This window comes from Aphis gossypii, chromosome X, assembly GCF_020184175.1.
Source record: "Aphis gossypii isolate Hap1 chromosome X, ASM2018417v2, whole genome shotgun sequence".
Classification (NCBI taxonomy): Eukaryota; Metazoa; Arthropoda; class Insecta; order Hemiptera; family Aphididae; genus Aphis; species Aphis gossypii.
This window is the reverse complement of record NC_065533.1, coordinates 59,238,212-59,253,064: the sequence shown is the minus strand read 5'-3', so window position 1 is coordinate 59,253,064 and position 14,853 is coordinate 59,238,212. Positions and strand designations below refer to the sequence as shown.

Genomic DNA, 14,853 nt, shown 5'->3' with positions numbered 1-14,853 from the left:
GAGAAATCGGGAAGTATCCGGAGTTTCCGGTACCGGTCCGGAGTGTCCGGTGAAATGTCCGGTGTCTTCGGTGATCTGTCCGGAGTGTCCGGCGAAGTGTCCGGTAGAAGGTGATGGGGAAGCGTTACGGAGTAATCTCTCCGGTGGAAAACGTGTTCACTTCGCGGACAGCCTGCTCATTCCTCAAAATGAGTTGAATATGGCCCGTGCGTCGATACCAGAGTTTGCTGGCAAGAGGGAGGAAGACCCGGTGCGGTTTTTGCTCCAGGCCGAAGCAATACTTGAAGAAACTGGTATCCACATGGCTCGATGGGTGACCGTGTTGGCCCCTCAGCTAAAGGCACAGGCAGGTACATGGTGGGGAACCATGAGGGCGTTGGACTTGCCATGGCAAGAGTTCAAGTTTGAGCTTTTGGAAAAGTTCAACGGGGACGAATTACAGTCGAGCTTACAATCGGAACTGTTAAGTACCGCCCAGACCAAGGCCGAAACACTGGGAGGGTATGTCCTTCACAAGTACCAGTTGTATCGGAGGTTAAATCTTGGTCTGACTGAAGAAGCGGTGGTGATGACGGTGATTGGGCTCATGCGTGATGAATTTAGAATTCATGCACGCATTGAACGGCTGAAATCGTTCAGTGAACTACGTGCGCTTGCACATATTTTGGATGGTAGTAAGGCCGTAGTACCGGATAAGGCGGGAGAGAGCACCAGCGGACCACCAAAATTAAAATGGTTGGATAGAAGAAAAGCTGAGGATGCTAGCAAACCCCAGGTGCCTAATCCGAGGGAACGACTATCTTCGGGTGCAGGATGCAGAGTATGTGGTAGTCATGACCACTGGCAAGCTGCATGTCCGAAAAGAAAGTCGGAGTCGGGAAACGCCAGAACGACCGGCGGGACCGCCGGGTCCCGACCGGCCAGGAAGTAACCGGCGGAAAAGTCACGAGTCATCCGAAGAGTGGTAAGCAACGAAGTTCAACTCGGTCAGTGAGTAACGTTTCGGTACAGAAACCACAAATTACAAGAACTGACCCGAAGAAATGGAACTTCGGAGCGTTACGGACCGGAGACTCGGGAAAGGATCCGAATAAATCGGATCAAAAGAGTTCTGGACCGGAGAAAACCGGTAAGAACAGAAATCCTCCGGAGGAAAACTTCGGTTACCCGAAGTGGACGTCCGGAGTGAGAAGTTGTCCGGTGGAAACCGTCGAGCCTCCGGGAAAACACCGGAAAAACGCCGTAGCCACCCGAGAAAACTCATTGAAAGCGATGTTCCGGAAAAGGAACCACAGTTCGTGACAATGAGTCGGGCAAATGGCAAATCGACGGAGAGGTGGTTGAACCACCCGGACAAGAGGTATGGAAAATCGAACAGGATTGAAAATGTTTCGGACAAATGTGAAGATATCACCGAGGTGAGTTATCCTTCCGATAAAAATGTCGCGAACAGCATTTCAAGTGATGCGGAACAAGATAAGTTAACACAGCAGTTGTTAATTTGTCCGGTCACATCCGAAGATTTTCCCGAGGAAATAGTTCCTTATCCACGGAAGGTGTGCAAAAGGAGAGACTCAGATACGGACTCAAAGTTTGAGTTGCGGCAACGCTTCTCGGATCTGCGGACGGAAGCGTTTGAGTCTCCCATTGCAACGGTGTCAACGGGGAAAACTAGGGTATCGGATGTTCCGGTACCGGCCATAGAACTTGAGTTTGCACTCGGGGCAGTAGTAGCGCTATTGGACTCCCAGGCGGCGAGGACTTATGTCAAACCGTGGGTGGCAAAGAAGTTCGGCCGAAGTTTTACCGAAGAACCGGAGATTGTCCGGATGGCGGACGGTCGGACCCGAGAAATTACGGAGTTTTCCGAATTTCGGGCCCGGATAGTGGATATGGAGGTAAGCTTCAAGGCAGCAGTGTTAGACGATCTCATTGGAGATGTCTTCCTGGGCCACGATTTCCTCGTGGAGCAACAAGTCGCTTGGGACTATAGTGGTTGCATAATCCATTTGGGGAAAGAAAGACGGGTTTCCGTGAGTTGGAGAAATCCAGTAACTCCGGTCACCGTAGGAGTGGACTTAACGACCGCAATTTTACCGGAAGGAGAGTACGGTACGCGGGTCAAAGAAGTCTTATGCCAATATCCGGAGTTTTTCTCCGGAGAGGTAGGCAGAACTCGGGTGATAGAGCACCAGATCCGTCTCAAGGATCCAAATCCGTGGCTCTAAATGCTTACGGGTACTCCCGAGAGAAAAACGAGGTAATTGCCGAAATGGTGCGAGACATGGAGGAACAGGGGTTTGTTGAACCTAGCATATCTCCATGGGCTGCACCGGTAGTACTCGTGAAGAAAAAGGATGGTTCACGCAGATTTTGCGTTGACTATCGCCGTCTGAACATGCAGACGGAGTCGGATGCTCACCCAATGCCGGACCTCCATGACATGGTCCGAGGAATGGGCGGAGCGAAATTTACAGCACCATGGATCTGAAATCAGGATATTGGCAAGTGGGTCTCTCCGCAGGACACGTCCACTGACGGCGTTTAGGACCCAAAGAGGATTATTCGAGTTTAGGGTAATGCCTTTTGGACTTAAAAACGCTCCAGCCACATTCTGTCGCTTGGTAAGCGAAGTCTTCCGTGGGTTAGTTGGTAAATTTGTGTTGGTTTATTTGGATGATATTGTGGTATACTCTGAGAGTCCCGATCAACATTTAAACCACTTGCAGAGAGTCTTGGAGCGACTCCAGTCTTACGGTCTAACGTGCCAACCAAAAAAATGTACATTCGGGGTGGCACAGATCAAATTCCTAGGTCACGTCGTGGACGGTAAAGGAATAGACCGGGAACCGGAGAAATTGACGGCGATTCAGGAGTTACCGGTTCCAAAGAAGACAAAAGACGTGTTGCGCGTGTTAGGCGTTTGTGGTTGGTACAGCCAGTTCGTGCCACACTATGCCGAGATCACACTACCGCTCACGAGTCTGTTGGCCAAAGGGACCAAATGGCGTTGGTCAGAAATTGAGCAAGAGGCGTTCCGGAAGTTGAAGGAGTCTTTGGTGTCCGCACCACGGCTCTGCCCTCCTCTTCCGGGTAAGCCATTCAATCTACAGACCGACGCAAGCGAAGTCGGAGTTGGTGCCGTGCTCTTCCAGCAGGGGGAGAGTGGCGATAGGAAAATCATATCCTATGCCAGCAAAAAACTCAATCCAGCTCAGGGAAGATACTCGGCAGTCGAACGCGAATGTCTAGCCATAGTTTGGGCGGTTGACAGGTTCAGACCGTATCTTGAGTCTGGTAAGTTTATGTTATTTACAGATAACGCGGCACTCCGATGGTTACAGCAAGCTCGCTGTACCAACAGCAAACTAACGCGATGGGCGTTACAACTCGGGGCTTTCGATTTCGAAATCCGGCACGTGCCGGAGTAGAAAATGAAGCAGCCGACGCGCTATCCCGTTGTCCGGCGGGACCGAATACAGTGGACGAAGAATCGTTGGAGAATAATATCCACGACCCCCCTGTGATTCGGCCGGGAGTGTCCGGAGAAATGTTCGGAGTCTTCGGTGATCTGTCCGGCGTGGCCGGAGGACCCAGAGTGGGTGTCACCCAGTGTGGTGCGATCCAGCCGAAGAGGATGACGGAAACGTCACATTGCAAGACGTCCGAGAGTGGCAACAGAACGACCCGAACATACGGGAGATAGTTGCCAAACTCTCCGGAGACGGTGCAAGGTTCGGGCGTCTGCAAAGCTGTACGTCATGCGGGACAAGGTGTGTGCACCGCCACCCTCGATCCATCGCGAATGGAGAAGAGGGGGTGGTCGTCCCAGCTGACAAGGCCCAAATTCTGCTGCAAAGGTTTCACGACCACGATACAGCGAATCACCCAGGGTGGAAAGAAACGTACCGCAGCATAAAGAGTCGTTTCTTTTGGGCCGGTATGCGTGAAGCAGTGCGTAACTACGTGCGGGCATGCGACGTCTGTGCACGGGTAAAACCACTGAATCGTAACCTGAAGATCGGATGTGCACCAGGATCCCACGTCAACCTTGGGAGGTACTGAGCATCGATCTTATGGGTCCGTACCCGCGGACGCAGCGGGGTAAGACGACGATTTTGTAGTAGTAACAGACTGCTACAGTCGCTGGGTAGAGGCCTACCCTTTAGGAAAGGCGACGACCAAAGCGATTGTGGATACATTCGAACGGGAGTTGTTCCCACGGTTCGGATACCCGAGGGCATTATTGTCAGATAATGGCCCGCAGTTCGTGTCCAAGGCAATGGGAGAGGCACTCAAGAAGTGGGGAGTGGAAGGTTGGACGACTCCAATATACCACCCACGTGCCAACCCGGTAGAAAGGCAGAATCAAGAGTTGAAGAAAGGGTTACGAACCTTACTTGTTGATAAGCCTCATCATCTGTGGGATGTCTATCTGCCACACGTGTTGTTCTCCGTAAGAAACAGAGAAAACCGAAACACCGGACAGTCACCGGCCAAAATGATGTTTGGTCGGGAGACCAAGGCCCCCGGAGACTGGCAGCTTGAGTTAGCTGAAGAGTCACCGGACGACGGCAACAATGGTCCGGAGTTGTCCGGAGCACATCAGAACCCTCCGGTAGGAACCGAAGATTCTCCGGCGGAACAGGATGATGCTCCGGTGGTAGAGGGGGGTTACCCGGTGGTTTCCGGCCCCAAGGCCCCTAATACCCATATACCCCCAGAATCCCCGGGAAAAGGCAATCTGGCAGTAGGGGATTGGGTATACTACAAAGCGCATCCGCAGTCAAGTGCGGAGAAGCGGTTTCACGCGGGGTTCGCCCCGAAATGGTTAGGTCCGGTTAAGTTGGGTAAACCACTAGGAACCGGAGTGTTCTTGACGGAGGGTAAACACCCTACTAAGTTACATGTCTCAGCGATGAAGCGAGCTGTAGGACCGTCAGAGAACACTAACTAATCATACCTTGTTTTAGATGGCAGAACGCGCAAATAACCCGCCACCGAACCGCAACAACCGGCCATCCCGTGGCATGATCGCCGCCCACGTGGAGAAGCTACGGGCCATGGCCGGGCAGCTCCTTCGAGAAGCCAGGAGGCTCTCCGGGGATGGACCGGAGAATATGGTGAGCGGTTGGTCGGCTGAACGCGCGGCCACCGCCTCATTCGGCCGGATCCGGGCCAGCCCGACGGCGTGGGCTCTTTTCGAGAGGGGGTTCGCCGAGGGACGTCGGTCCACGCGGGCTAACACCCCGCAGCCTACTGCCAGGACGCGGGCAGGGTACCCCCCCGCCGAGAGGCGCCGGCGTACCAGCGTCACGATGTGCGGGACAGACGGGGGCGGTTCCAGCCTCTGCAGCCAGCCGTGCAGCCACCAGCTCCGCCGCCAGCCGTGCAGCCACCAGTTCCGCCGCCAGCTCAGCAGCCAACCGGACAGCCACCAGCTCCTGAGCCAGCGCCCGGAGCGGCACCACCAGCACCAGCTCCTACACCCACACCTCCGATCCAGCCCTCTCAACCACCAGCCACACCCGAGGCGCAGTTGGCAGTCGTGGAGCGGTGGATCGAGGAGATGGAGGTGACGCACGAGGCGGACACCGGCCCCGTGGGCGAATAGGGTCAGGGGCGCTGGTCGCGTTTCGCGGACTTGGGGGGGAGTATGTCGCGGTCGTTATCGCAACGACCGCGGCTGCCTTTTCTCGTCCGCGATAACGCGACTGGACAACCGGTCTGGCCGCCGCCTCAAGGCACGGCCGACGGCCCGGTCGGCGGCGGCGACGAGCTTCAGCTTTTGCAAAACCGTCGTCGCCGACACACTCGCGTCGTTTATTGTTAATAACATAATAAAGTGTGTTTCCGACGTTACAACCGTGTCGTTATTCTATTCCGAACCTTAATACACCTACAAAACCACTATCAACTTCTGATTTTCAAATGACAACCTATACTTTAAATATCATAAATTAAAAACTCTATTTTTTATTATGAATTATCACGTTAAAATTTTCATTTTTCGTCAATCCGTTGATGAGATACAGCCCCTCAAAGTTAGGTAGTTTTGGGAAGGTTAGCGCAGTTCGCCCCACAAAGGTGATTACTGATTGCGGCACTAGTCATAATAAAACTTATCAGTTATAAAGACCAGAAGTTATACCAGTTATGTAGTAAATCCGTTATCATTCGACCCAAGGTATAGCGGTTACCTGATCCTACCTACCTACAATAACACATGATTATTAGGTACCTATAACTAATTGGACTGCTACTGTCGATTATCGCTTCCGATGCAAATTAATCTCTTTTCTATGCCGATTACATAAAATTATCTTATAATCCATTATCCGTTGTTACTGGTTTATCACTACTGCAGTACTGCCTATTATCAAAAAAATACAGTGTATGTGTTTACAAAATAAATAGGAGTAGTAACTGTTAATTTATATTACAAATAAAAACTTGTTATTGTTACTCTGTCTGTACGTCGGGACGGGTACAGTTTTCCCGATTTTGATAAAAACTGATAACAGTGAACCTGATAAGAAAAAAAAAAGGCTCATACCAACCTATAAAATTCAAATTCCCACATCGTTTACTAGCGATTAAATAAAAAATTTAAATATCAGCTTAATACCAATCGTGATTTTTCCAAAAATTCATACCGAGAAATTTAATCTCCTATAAAATAAAACCCTGTTTAGTTAGCTTTTAATATTGGTGAAGTTAGGTTTTAATCAGTTTAATCATTTATTTGTTATTTAAATATTAATAATAATTTATTTTAATATTTTAATTTAATTTTAATTTTAATTCATTGATTAAATTATTTTAAACCATATAATTTATATTAAGATTTAGATTGATTTTATAAGCAATTTGGCTTTTAAAATACTTACTAGGGGTTACTATTGTATTGTAATATATTATTTATTATAGTACCTATTCTAATTTTAATTTTTAATTGAAGAACAGCTTTAATATTAGTGAAAGTATTTAAACTTACTAAGCTATAAAAAATGATTGTGTATGCATATTTGAATATTTGAAAACTTAGGTAGTGTAATTAAGTTATTTTTAAATATTATTAAATTCTTCTTACGTTTAAATTATATATTATAAATTTTGCTTATTGAATAATGGAAGCATATTCAATTACAAAAATTTAGTAAACCAATAAATTATAGTGTTCATTCATCCAGTAAATGAATTTTCATGAAATAAATTTTATTTGTTTCTTTGTAACTTTATAATAACACAAATGTTTGTGTGAAAAAATATTTTATTTATTTTATGTGTTTTATCAATATCAAATGCTAAAACAACTTAATAAAATAAAGAGGTTGTTGATTATTGCTTATATGTTTATAGTTTTTTAAATACTTTGTAAACATAATTATTTTTTGAGACAAGTATTTTAATACATAGCTTGTATAGGTATTATTTATATAATAACGAAATGGCAGATTGCTAGCTGCAACAACCAGTTTCTTCACGTATTTATCAAATTATTCAAATTTATAATAACTATAATATTTGTGTACATATTTTATTGTTAACATAATATCATACTTATTCTAGTTAGTAAAAAATGAACAAATTATATTTGTATTATTTTATTAAATACTAGGTCACTGACTTATTATTTTTTATTTCTGTTTCAACCTTGCTTACAGTATAAATTTAAACAGCATTATTTCAAAACTCAGTTTGAAACGCTGAACATTTTTTCTGGTTTTGTATCTAGATATTTTTCTTTTAAACTATCAAAATTAATATTTTTAGTATTTAGGTTTTTTTGTATTACAAAAATAAAATATTTTTTTAATTTATTTTATTCCTAACATTTAAAATTATTTCTAGTGTTTTAATTGTAAATTTTGGTTAAAATTAATTTTGTGACAAACTCTTGTTTTAAATGTATTTATTATATCACTCGTCCAGAGTTTATAATTTATTTGTATATTTTTAAAAATATTTTTTCTAATTAGTTGGAGTTTAAATAAGATTCACGTTTTATAACATCATTATTATTATATAAAATTATGTTCTTCTAGATGTTCAAACTCTTTGTCAGTATAGAAGCCGTAGTATAAGTTAAGACTTTAACTTAACTTAAAGTTATGCTGTTAAAATGTGCTTAGCTTATATAACGATCCAATAACTTGTTTACTACTAATTGTTCTATTATCATTATTAATTGTTTTTGTTCATTTTCTTAGTTGTTAACAATTATTAAATAATAATACAAATCTATGTCAGACATTTTCAACACAATCCTGCTTTCAAAAACAGAGCTTATGTTTAATTAATGTATCTTCTTTAAAAACATTTATATTCTTTAAAATATTTTGATTTTATATCATTACCTAAATGGAATACATATTATTATTATTATTATTGTTGTTAATGCAATTTACAATAATTAGTTAATATAACTTGAAAAAGCAAAAAGTTTATGAATTATTTAACTCTATTCATTTCACTACTTTTATTGGATTTAAAAATATACTTCAGATTATTAGAAGTAAACACACAGAGCTTTTGGGTACTGCCATCAGACTAGCTAGACTAGGTAGTTTATTCACTCAAATAAATACATAATTGTCATTAGTTTAAAGAATACATTTCTATGTATATATTTTCAATACATAATAATGTGGGTATCCTTTGCTCCTTGAATAAAATAATAATATATAGACATTATCATCCATATTAAGAGACTATCAATATAACATGTACATGCATATTATGTGAGCAGTGATAAATTTTCTGCCCCCTTTTCAGAAATATAGGTGTAGGTTAAAATTGTTTAAATAGGAACAATGATTCCCTGTTAGTTTGCTTTTTTACTTTTCAAATTTTTCTAACATTGAATTAATTTTGGTAAAAATAACCATGATGAGTAGGTATAAACTTATTTAATTCAATACTTATGCTGAAAAAGTACAACATACTTTATTATATTTATTGAACATAATATATTTTTACAATACTATTGACTTTTTGTTGTTTGCTCTTCAATGTTTTTTCTGTAGCCAACTGCATGCTCTTTGCATCTCTATTGATGCGCTTCTTCTAAGTATAGAACTTAAGATTAATTTAAATTTGAAATCAGTGATGAATTGTTTCAATTGTTCAGAATGTAAAATCTCTAGGTAGCACTATCATTTTGGAGTTGCAACTAAATATGAATAAGTAATTACTAAAATCAATTCCATACAGATTTAACATATTTACTGAGTTTTTACAATTTATTCCAAAATTAAAAAAAAAAAAAAACTATCAAGAATTTCAGAAAATGACCTCTAGATAACCTACTTCACCTCAAATAAGATCAAATTTTTCAAACCAAGAATTCAATATTCATAAATAAACCGCCTTGAAATACAAATATATAATTATTTATTGTATTTATTAATTCCCACCTTTTTAGCATTCTATTGCTGTGTTTACTGTTTTGTAACGGTTTTTGCGAGACGTTTTTCCCAGTTTCCCACCCCACCCAGACGACTCTTACCATTACGATTCACAAAGTACGAGAAACGACTAACCCGCTTAACAGCTCTCGAACACGACGGACGACTGTACTTGTGTCTTGTATGCTTTTGAGCTTTTGAAATATTTCAACATTGTTCGTTGACTTAACTGTACTTAACTGTACGTCATTTTTTAAACTTGCTATCACACGTTGTTCTTTAAAACTTTGACCATAGGTCATACTGCCGATTTTATTTGTAATGTCGCACGTTTTTTAAAAATTTGACCTCCTCCGACTATTTGTTCGTGTGATTTGCTGTTTTTTTTTAGTTTCCTGATTCCAGATATGATGAACATCGAAGAAGTCGGTCTCCCAGCTCATTTGTTGGATCATGATTATTTTCGTCCAGTTGTTTACGAGAACAACCCGAATGAAGAACTCACCGATGAAGATGAAGAAGTAGAAGTACTTGAAAATGAAATAGTTCCAGCAGATGAAGAAGTGCTTGAAGAAGAAGATCCAGAAGAAAATATTTTGAATCAAGTACCAGTTACTTACAGACTGATCCCGGGGGTTCATCATGGTTCTAGGGTTTATATTGATAATTTAGGTTTTAAGTACTACAAGCGCGAAGCCAGAATTAACCGGATATATTTGGTATGTGAAAGGCAAAAAAGTCGGGTACATGATTATTGTCCTTGTACAGCATCGGTAAGTACAGAACATGTTGACAATAAATTAGAATTCGAAATCGACACAACCACGAACCTGCAGATATCAATTTACATGTGCCTTTCTTGAAGAAGCAATTGGTGCAAGGGGCATTGATCCTGAAAACATGTCTGTTTCAGTTAGGACTGCATACAACAATGCAATTGTTCAGTAAGTTTTTGAATTAATATTTTATTTAACTAACTATTTCGTTTATTTAAACATTATTCGCTTACTTATATATTTTAATCACAGTTAGGTAGGTAACTAATAAATTTGCAAGTATTATGTGTCGTATATTGTAGACAGTCGTCCAAATTATTACTTAATATGTATAAAGAAAAATATTTTTAAATAACACACAGGAGAGGCCGGTGAAGCAAAATGTGCTGAGGCGACAAGACAAATTTTGTATATAAGACCGCCGTACGCACGGGCAAGGGGAGTCCCGCTGTCGCTGAGTGAGTCGCGAGAGTGTAGGTACGACGATCGCACGTGTGAAACGGCGGTTATAGTACGGACTAAATTAATAGAATTTTTGATTGTTTATTTTATGTTTTTGAGTTTAATAAAAAAGTGTTTCCGACCAGGACAACCCGAGTTGGATATCATTTAAGTCTTCCTTGCGTTTCTACCTTTATATAGGAAACAGCGCCGAGATATATGTACCACGAGGTATAAGTAATCTTCGAGTCATTTCCACTATAAAGGAGCGAAGAATCGACAAGCGCAAACCATCGTACCTCGTTAGTTAACAGTGCCATTCTAATTCATTTTAGAGAGTGTCATTAACTAAAGAGTACGAGGGTAAGGCATAGTTGATTTACCGCAAACCCATCGTACCTCCCTAGTTAACAGTGCCATTCTAATTTATTTTAGAGAGTGTCATTAACTAGAGAATACGGGGGTAAAACTTACCTAGTTGGTTATACCGCGTATACTAAAATACCGGTATACCACATATGATAAAGTTGTTAAACATTCCTTGTTCTAAGTTATTTACTTGGTTATTTATTATTAAGAGGCACTGTTGAATTTAATACAACTATTTTCCAATTCTATAATATAGAAAAAATAATAATAATATATATAAATAATATAGTATATAATAATAATATATTATATGTTTATTTGTATATTTCTTTTAATTTAATGGTTCAGTAGTTATTATAATATGTTATAAGCTTTACATAATAAATAAATCAATTAGGTCTCGGTTATGTTGTACTTATCATCGTTGTACAATTGTCAAACAACTATACATTATCATCAGTTTCCTCTTAAAATACCTAAAACTATTTTACAATATATTATTAAATGATAAACCAGCCTCATTCAATAATTTGTATTATTGATAATTATTATAATTTATTTGTGTAGTTAAAAATGTGGTTTGACAGTAAGTTTATAGTGAAATAATAAATTGTATTGAACAAATTAAAAAAAATTTATTAAATTTTTTTAGGTATCTAGAAGCTGCTAACAATTACACATTTATGCAAGGACAGAGAAGATGGAAGAGGATGCGGAGGTCACGTCAACCAAACGGTGGACGCATTCCCGAAGACATCCATGAGCTTGCTGAAGCATTGACCCGACCAGAGAATGCTGCCTACAGTCAAACGCTTCAGACACCACCGTCAAATTTCTTCCAACAAGAACTTCTAGTCAATGGATCAAGCGAAGGAATTATTTTTGCAAACCTGGATGCAATTAGGAGATTTAGAGAAGAGTTGGCCACGGTTACAACAGTTGGAATTGACGGGACTTTCAAGACTGTTCCTGCTACTCCTGCAGACTTGAGAAGTTTTCTGACTTTTCAAGTGGTATTTAAGAGTGTATCGTTCCCAATGGTGTATGTTCTTCTTAGAAGTCGGACAGAAGAAACATACGTTACATTATTTAATATTGTTTGTCAAATTTTACCTTTAAATTATAATTCAATTCGATTTGTTACAAATTATGAAAAAGGACTCATGAATGCAGTTCAACAAGCATTTCCAGAAAGTAGATTAGGATGTTGCTGGTTCCATTACACTCAATCAATTGTGCGGTATTGTCATCGTAAATTGAATGGTGTTTTGGATTTAGTCAAGAGAAATCCTGAAGCAGCTCGTGTTTTCAGAATGGTTCTTGCACTGCCTCATCTGCCTGCTGTTAGGGGTCATCCACAATGTCCACGGTTTTGTATGTATGATGGTTTCAGGGCCATCATGCAGTATGTTCAACAATTTCCTGAAGTCGAACAGGGAATGAGCAATTTTTTAATTGGATATATTGAGCATTATTGGTTTTTACAGGTTGGTCCAGAGTTTATCAGTGTTTTTGGAGAAGACTATCGTACAAATAACTATTTAGAATCATTCCACTCATCATTATTGTCGCAAATGGGACGCCATCCTAATATTTGGGATTTTCTCCGTGAGTCAGATAACGTTTGATGTGTTTTTATGTGTTGTAACTTTGTCCTAAATGTTTGTGATTATATGGTTTATGGTTATATGTTCAACAGCGTGTTACAGATAAGTAAGTTAATTTATGTGTATTTTAATTTTAGTTAAAAACCATTTGTTGCTTTCCTTATAATCTATGCTTTTGTGTATTATTGTAGTTACTTGATTTTATGTGTAATGCTTGTGCTATGGTTACTGATTTCTTATTGTCTTGTTTTTTGCTTGTGTCTTATCTTAATAAAATAATTAATAATATATTTTTTTAATTACACCACAATTATTTTAAAACTAGATTTTTGTTATAAATGAATAATCATTTATACATGAAATAATAATAATTTAAAAAATATTTTATATAATTATGAATTGATATTTTTATAAAATAGACAATCATTTTTAACCATATACCAACAACCAAAATTTGTTATCCGGGACATTTCATTAAGACACTTCCTCAAGACAATGGGTTGAAAATCAGTTGTGTCCTGGCAAATCTGTGACATATCACTCTAGTCTATTAATTATGTTTGATTGTTTTGCCTTGGGTTCAACATTTAGTTAATTTAATATTTAGCATGATGTAAAATAAATTGTCTTTATTGCTGTAGTTTTATATAGTATCATATCAATTTTATATTATTTATATATTATTAAATAATATATATTTATATTTATAATAAAATATATTACATTTTTTATTCATTATTAAATAATGGATAAATAATATAAAATTTATATGATATAATAACGTATGTAATATATAATAATGTCATCTTCTATTTCAGGAAAATTAACTTACATTGAAAATCAGTTTTCAGTTGAGTTTAATCAAGAACGGAATAATCTCAGGGTAAATGGTTAACATACTTAACTTGTTTTACTTAATTTAAAATATAATATGAATTATTATTTTTATTAGGTGAGAGACGGCATATCAAGATCGGAACGAGTTATTGCCACTCATATTATTGCTCAAAATGTCCAGCGCCTTAATGAACAACAAGACCTCTTGTTGTTTTTGCGGAATACCGGTCATCGTAATGATGGTTACGTTCTAAGGGAAATTGGACCTTATGCGCAGCCATGAAGCCGTTGTAATTTAATTTTATCAATTCTTAATGTACCTATTATATTTAGGTTATAATCATTAATTGTTTTATTTATATTATTTTGTATACTAAGTTACATTTTTAATTATTATATAATTTATATAGGTATTGTATTTTCTTTATAATATTACCACAGTAATTATTTATAATATTAATACGTAGTAAGTAACTATTTTTATTGTTTTATGTTAAATCATATTTTGTTTTAATTATTTTCAAAGTGTTACATTTAATTACTTTTCTAATTTTTATCTCTTGTTATATTTTATTTTTATTTTATATTATATTTTCCTTTTACTATTACCTAAAGCGATATTAGATATTAAGTATATATTTTGTTTTTTTATAATAAAAAATCATATTTTGTTTTTTAACATTTTTAAATTAATACATTTAATTAATTAGTTTACTTGCCTGTTGTACACTGTTACATAGGTTGTAACTATTATATACAATTGCATATACAAAATCTATTAGCTGATGAATTTCTCTAGTTTTTCAGTATAACTAACTACCTATTTCATCATTAATTAAGTACATACTGAGTTTGAAATTTTCTAAGACTAAGTTAAACTGTTCAATGACTGGTGTTGTAAAACTTTGAATTTTGTGTTATTTTGAATGTGTATGATTCAGTATCCCTTCAATTCTTCTTTTTTTTGTATTATTTGTATTTACTATACTATAATCAATATTATTCATATTCTCCACACAAAGTTTGTTCCAATATAATATAGCAAAAATCCTTGTGTATAGTGGTGTGCTTATAGAGTAGGTATACTTCAATAGTATATAAAATCTACAGAATACACAAATGATAACCAATAGCCAATAACTATGAACGACTTACAAAAACCACATCTAAGGAGAACTGTTTAGATTTGAAATTTGTATACTGTACACTGTAGTGAAATTATTATTCAATTAAACAAAACAAAAATGTAAAATACTTTAAATACTTAAAAATTAAATCAAAAATATCAAAATTGATAATAATCATTTTTTCTTTATCATGAAATTAAAACAAAAAAAATAAATTAATAACCTCAAATATTGGTTAAGATTTGAAATGGTAACCTTCTAAAACTATATACAACCATGGTTATAC

The 14,853-nt window shown here is 38.1% G+C and overlaps 1 protein-coding gene and 1 pseudogene across 1 annotated transcript; both read left to right on the top strand.

Annotated features, from left to right (window-relative positions):
* The first annotated feature begins 4,973 nt into the window (after positions 1 to 4,973).
* LOC126552592 (acrosin-like) lies at positions 4,974 to 5,614 on the top strand. Its single transcript, XM_050207303.1, has 2 exons — positions 4,974 to 5,240; positions 5,348 to 5,614. Exons 1-2 carry the CDS (start codon positions 4,974 to 4,976, stop codon positions 5,612 to 5,614), a joined length of 534 nt encoding a protein of 177 aa, XP_050063260.1.
* A 3,763-nt stretch (positions 5,615 to 9,377) lies between these two features.
* LOC126551821 (uncharacterized) lies at positions 9,378 to 13,723 on the top strand (annotated as a pseudogene).
* Positions 13,724 to 14,853: the final 1,130 nt, after the last annotated feature.